Genomic DNA, 7211 nt, shown 5'->3' with positions numbered 1-7211 from the left:
GACCGGTATCTTGGAAGCATTATTAATTCCAGTCAGACCCAGGACCGAAATGATATTTGATCTGTTCTCTTTTCCAAGAGACTCGCACCTCTGCCCATTGACTGTTAACTAAAAGTGATGCTGATCCGACTTGAAAAATAGTACATAGCAATCCTACTGATAAATTAGACCGCTACAGCATTTATATAGAATAATGAATAGTCATTACAGGGAATATATTTCATCTTAATATAAGAAGTAATGCTTTTTGTCATAGAACTGGCAGAACTGATGGATATTTTAGAGATCACTCTGCACCAGTCAGGAAGATTCTTAATTGTTTTGTCACATAAGATCTATGTCTTCAAGAAAGACCAAGTTTCGCTGGTTCAATAGTTCATCTCTGGTGGACACTAGGAGCTCGAGCAGGCTGTAGTGTTCGTTCCTTGCACAACTGATGTTTAAAAAATTTAAGACAAAGTCTACAGTTAGTAATCAATGAAACATACTCTTGAAATCATATCAGAAGGTATTTAAATATTATTTCTTGTCCAAATTAAAAGATAAAATGATTAACATTAGTTGTATTAAAATTTTTTTTGCTGAGAATGTTATTTTAGTAGGCCTATAAAATGTTTAGATTTAAAAACAAATTTGAGAGTATATTTAGCACTCAAGCAAAAAATGTAACATACAGATGGCATATTATGGAATTATATACTTTAAACTTATATAATTTTATTAAAAAATGCCCCCCATAAATTTAATTTAAAAAACAAATTTGAAAAAGAAATTTGTAAAAGATTAAAATTGCTTTTATCAGGAATTTTATTTCAGTGACACGTACTTACCAGAATAAAAAGCAATCCTAGCTTTGCCTTAAGTTAAATTTCAGTAGACAATGGAATTCATAACAGGTAAAGATACATACTAGTTCATAGTAGACAATTAATAATTGCTATTGTTGATACTTTTTATGTTCCTGTTAAATTAAGCATAGATAAGCTTATCAAATAGATTGTCTCAGAGTGAAACATGTACCGAGTTGCTTGACGTGCAGCAAATGAGCAGGGAATGATATTTTGATCAAAGCGAGTGATGCCACAGTGTTTTCCACCAAGAGCTTACTCGTGCACTTCTTTTCAGATGCAGTGTTGGAAGACAAGATGTGTGGAGAACTGCTACAACACCATCAGATGAGCTCATCAGACACATATTTGATGACAAAATTAAGCATCTTTGAATTAAGACAAACAAACACCACAGAGTTAAGAGAATTAGATTGTGAGATAACATATTATGTGTCCCAGTGTTTTGAAGATGCAAAATAATAATTCATTTGCTATTTCTATGTCAACTATTAAAGCACTCAGTCTGGCAGAATAAGTTACTGAAACAAATAACAAAAGCCTTGTTTAAAAAGTTATTCAAAACATGTTAATAATAACTATTGGTACCAATTATTTTGCATTTGAGGTTAGCAGGCTCTGTGCTAACGGACCTATATGTGTGTTCTATCTCATTTAATTCACACAAGACAATAGAAATACTTGAATAAAATCACATAGCTGGTAATTAGTGAAGTAACAGGCAACTAACCAACTAATCAAACAAAACGCATAAAATAAAACCATAAAACTTTCCGCTAACCAATATCTTATACAGACTCTTCAACTAACTTACTTTCATTGAGCCTCAATTGTCTCATCAGATATACAATAATTACATCCACCTTCTAGGACACTTCTGCAGAATAAGGAGAACATTGTTTCAAAATGCCAAGCTCAGTGCTGGACACAGTACATTACACACTAAGCAATGATAGCACTCTCCCCTATCACTTCTCTATCCAATTAAGGTGATCAAGCTTTAACAAATCAAAACTATAAGCAATAACTTTGAAAAAATAAAAAAAGGGCTTAAACAATTTAAAGGAAAATGTAAAAGCTGGAAAGAGGAGGAATAGCTATCAGAATAAAATAATAGAGACGAGTGTGAACAACTAGAAGTCAGAGTGATTTAGGGCAGGACTGGTTGATTTAGTAGAAAAACTAAAATGTGATTAATCAAAGAGGACAGAGTTTCTGAATGATACTAAGAAGGAACAGTATTGAGATGGAGTCCGTGGGCCGCTGAAGCAGAGTAGTGTGATAGAATTTAGGTGAGAAATAAAATCTAAAATTTTAAGTATCTGTGAACACCTAAACATCTAATAATCTGGCATCTAACAAAAATTTTTTTAACTGTCTATTAATATCTTTGTTTCCCCTATTCAATGAGGAAAGCAACGAAGTCAGTGGCTCCAGGGAATCTCACTCAGGTGACTGAGTTCGTTCTCATGGGAGTCTCAGACCGTCCAGAACTCCAGGTCCTCCTTTTCTTGGTTTTCCTGGTCATCTATGGGCTGACCATTGCAGGGAATGTGGGCATCATCACCCTCCCCAGTGTTGACTCTCAACTTCAGACCTCCATGTACTTTTTCATCCTATACTTGTCCATCATCAGTCTTGGAAACTCTACTGTTATTGCCCCTAAAATGCTGGTTAACTTCTTGATTTTGAAGAAAACCATAACTTAGTATGGATGTGCAGCCCAGCTGGGTGGATTCTTAGTTTGTATTGTGGCCAAGATATTTATGCTGGCTGCAATGGCCTATGATCACCATATGGCTATTTGCAACCCCCTGCGCTACGTGGTGGTGGTGTCTCCACAGATCTGCCTTCTGCTGGTGTCCCTCATGTACTTCCACAGTCTGACCACAGCACTGACTGTCTCTTCCTGTGTATTCTCTGTGTCCTATTGCTCTTCCAATGTAATCAACCAGTTTTACTGTGATAACATTCTTTTGTTGGCATTGTCCTGTTCTGATACTTACATTCAAAAACAGCTTTGTTTGCCTTTTCAGGGACCAATTTATTTTTCTCTATGATTATTGTTCTAATATCCTACTTCAACATCATCTTGCCATTTTGAGGATACGTTCCTCAGAGGGGCAACAAAAAGCCTTTTCTACCTGTGCGTCTCACGTGACGGCTGTCACTGTTCTACAGGACTCTTCTCTTCATGTATTTGCAACCGAGGACCAATCACTCAGTAGATACAGATAAAATGGCCTCGGTCTTCTACACACTAGTGATACCAATGCTGAATCCCCTCATTTACAGCCTAAGGAACAAGGATGTGAAGGACACATTGAAGAGATTCCTGGTTAACCCATGTCAAATGATCAAACTCATGTCAGTTTAAAATTACAGCTATCATCATTTAAGGATTTCCTTTTGTTCTTGAAAATCCTGCTATTAAGTGAAATAGTTGTAAATCCCTTTAATTCCAATGGGAAAAATCTTCATCTTTTTTATTCCAACCTCAAATACTTCTCAGTTTTCTCATCTATGAAGGACATTGAATTAGTTTGTAGGTTGTCAGGCAAATTACATATGATAATATAGCCCAAATTTCTAACACCTAGTAGCTGTTTAATAACATGTCTTAGCTGCTATCATAGCTTTCCTTCTTTTCAAGCTTAGTGTTTATAATACTGTTCTCATGGGTATATGGTATTTTGTGTTCTGATTGTATGACAATTGAAGAACTCGTTTGATTTTAGTTTTCGAGAATGATCATGTTGTGATAAAATTTGAGATCTACATATTTGTTTTTTTAATCTCTTTCTCTTAAAGTGAAATCAGTTTGACATAAATACAATCAGTTCCAACGTTCTTAAATGTTACTTGAGAGAAATGACTGTTTGAAGAGCATTTTTAATGAAGTAGATGAACCACATATTTTCTATTTTTCCTCCAGTTCCCTACAGTGGATAATTGCCCTAATGGGACATAATTTGGATTAAAATATACCTTCTTCATTTATAAAGCACTTTCTTGCACTACAGATAAAATCAGAAAAATCAAAAGTTATGAGAATGTTATTATGGACAAAATTATCAGAGGAATTTAAGCAAATAGACCATTATTTTACTGTCATACCCAGAATTAGAATGCAATGAAAAGATCTATCTTTAAAGTTCCTTATAACATAAAATATTGGGATTTATTGGTTTTACTCTCATGAGGAAGTTATTTAAATAAATCTTAAGTGTCATGTAACTTAAAAATATGTATAACTAGAAGAAATACTGAGCTTCTGGTTTGGTGCTCACTCATTGCTCAATGTTTTGATAACAACAGATTTTATTACTCCCTATTGATATTTTGTAGTTAAAGAAAATTTGGAAGTCATATTTCGCATACATGTATCCTTCACATATAATTAAAACACTTTCGCTTAATAAATATATTTTAGTGAATTTAATGAAATAAGCACTATGCAATCATACCACGTTCGTGTAGTTGAACAAGACATACCTGAAAATTTGGCCAATCTTAATTACTCTTTAGTATGGAAAGATAAATTTATTTTTCAGAGTTACAATGACACTAGGTGCTAAATCTGGATTTTTAATACAGGGATTCAGAGCCCAAATATACTGTTCTTAATTCTCAACAATTGCATCATCTCAGACATATCGGTTAAAAGTTAGAGTTGTAATGTTGCTAAAATTTCTCCTATGTATAAAAGGCAACTTGTGTTTTGTAATGCATACCTTTAGTAGACTACCTATTGGTATATTTTTCTATAATTGCTTGCACATATTTATTTGTTTTCATTATGCTGTTCATCTGCCTAATTCCTGTTTTGTCGCTGACTTTCTTTCATAAATATTTGTTTTTATAACCCATGTATAAAGGCAAGGGGAGGGGGTGGAGAGAGAAAATGGAGGGATAAAGAGAGAGAATGAGAAATTTTTTAAATAGAAATAAAAGTCACGTAAAGCATAAACAACACATCGAACAAATTTTATATTATTTATTGATGATTTTATAAGTTATTTTACTAATGTAACCATTCAAAACTGAAAATCACTTAAGGCATCTGTGTGTGTGTTCTCAATAGTGTTGTGTGATTAGTTTGTATTTATACCGAAGTCAAAATTTAGATTAATTATATATTTCACTTTAGAATTCTCTAAGAATTAATTGAACATTTTAAGGGGATGATATCTTCACACTTAAAAATATTTATTGTCTTTATTAAAAACAGCACCCACATGGATATCGGAAGACCTTTATGGGAAAATAAAAACATGTATCTTTTTTTTTTTTTATAAGTATAATTTTAAGTCGATTTTCTCATTCTTTCTTGATGTATGGACATCTTAATATAACAAAAACATAGTGTGTTTTATGTCACAAATATAAATCATTTGTACGTCCATGGCTCATTACACTGCAGACTTTTCATTCCTTTAAACACATTTTGGTCTATGAACAGACAGAGGGAAAAATGGGAGACATAGTGCTGAAATCTGGCTCCTAAATATGATAGATGCTATATTTAATTTTGTTTAAGCCATAAATACTTTCAGTCTAGGTGCAGGTGACTCTTCAGCTTTTTAATGTACATTTTTGTTTTGTTCATATTCCACTGAATGAGAAACAGTATGAGAGCACAGGAAAATATTCCAGAAATAAAGCACTAGTTTGTAACTTATGTAGTGGTTTTACTCTTTTAGCAATGGCTTCTATAAATTTTATGAGCTGTTATTGGGTGATTTTTCCTTTAAAATAACTTTAGAGAATCCTTAGAGAAATTATAATATATTAAAGAAATGGCCATGATTTCTTTTTGACATTAACATGTCTTAAAAATATACCCAAGGACTTTGCCAGAATAAGGAATATATTAATAGAAAAAAACCCTTACATTCGTATTAAGTTAAATTTGGAGAAACAACAACAAATAATAAATGGTGCAGGCCTAAATGGACAACATGGTGATATATATGTGTATCAAAAGAGAAAACTGAAGAGAAACAAATCAGATGCTCTGTTATCATTTGCATACAAGGTGCATCTACCTATGGTTAATATCTGTTGTCTATTCACCAAGGTTCCAGAAGTACTAGTGGAATGGAATAATAGCCAAAAAAGTGGGTACACAAATGTTTGGTCGGAAAAGGCTGCCACATATGACCGGTTGAAACGTGAGTGTATCTTAGCCCATTTTCTGGTCATCTGGGAATATTTTGAAATGAAATATTTTGATTTCTACATTGTTTTTCTCATTTAAATACAGCTCTCATTTACATACAATTTTGTGTTATACGAGTGGCTTCTTTCATTTTAACAATTAGAAACACTAAAGAAAGGCATTTCATGCATACCGGCAAAAATCTAGGCTTAGTACTCAGATGCATATTTTCTATTACAGTATTTTTAGATTAAAAATTTGTATATTGTTCATCTTTGTGCATTTAGGATGATGAAATATGAAACAAGGTGGTAGTCCATTTAACAAAAAATAAGGTGGATATTAAACCACATAAACTGACATTTTTTAATATGACAAATTTAGCCAAACATTTAATAAAAATTTCTTAATTTAACAGGGTAATACATACTCTTGGACCCAGCGTCTTTATCACTGTCATTCCCTCATTGCCAAGGATTTCAATACTCCCTGCTAAGAAACAAGAAGATATAATAGGTGGGTGCTACTTTTAAATATTGCTTTAAAACAAAAATAAAATGAAAATGTCACAGTTGACAGCAGATTTCGATTTAAACCGGATTCAGATAAAAAATGTAACCGAAGTCACTATATTTATATTGATGGGCTTCACAGAAAATTTTGAAGTGCAAGTCTTTCTATTTTTACTGTTTCTAGCAATGTATCTCTTTACTCTGATAGGAAACTTGGGAATGCTTTTATTGATCATTAGGGATTCTCGACTCCACAACCCTATGTACTATTTTCTTAGTGTGTTATCATTCTTAGATGCCTGCTATTCTTCAGTTTTCATGCCCAAAATGTTGGTCAATTTCCTGAAAAAGGATAAAGCCATTTCTTATCTTGAATGTGCAACTCAGATATTTATCGGTGTTACTTTGGGGACCACAGAATGCTTTCTCCTGGCCGCAATGGCATACGATCGCTATGTAGCAATCTACAACCCTCTCCTGTATTCAGTTAGCATGTCACCCAGAGTCTATGTGCCACTCATCATTGCTTCCTATGTCGGTGGCATTGTGCATGCTTCTGTACACACAGTGGCCACGTTTAGCCTATCCTTCTGTGCATCCAATGAAATTAGACATGTCTTTTGTGACATCCCTCCTCTCCTTGCTATTTCCTGTTCCGACACTCACACGACTCAGCTTCTACTCTTCTAC

At 33.5% G+C, this 7211-nt stretch overlaps 1 protein-coding gene and 1 pseudogene across 1 annotated transcript in view; both read left to right on the top strand.

The window, feature by feature from the left end:
• The first annotated feature begins 2254 nt into the window (after window positions 1-2254).
• Window positions 2255-3225, top strand: LOC102896547 (annotated as a pseudogene).
• A 3347-nt stretch (window positions 3226-6572) lies between these two features.
• The window catches only part of LOC102896290 (olfactory receptor 5T1-like), a 970-nt gene continuing 331 nt past the window's right edge, over window positions 6573-7211 (top strand). The window contains 1 exon segment of the mRNA XM_015592930.1: window positions 6573-7210. Coding sequence (XP_015448416.1) covers window positions 6573-7210 — 638 coding nt within the window.

This window comes from Pteropus alecto, unplaced genomic scaffold, assembly GCF_000325575.1.
Source record: "Pteropus alecto unplaced genomic scaffold, ASM32557v1 scaffold717, whole genome shotgun sequence".
NCBI classification, from domain to species: Eukaryota; Metazoa; Chordata; class Mammalia; order Chiroptera; family Pteropodidae; genus Pteropus; species Pteropus alecto.
This window is presented reverse-complemented; position numbering and strand designations above follow the sequence as displayed.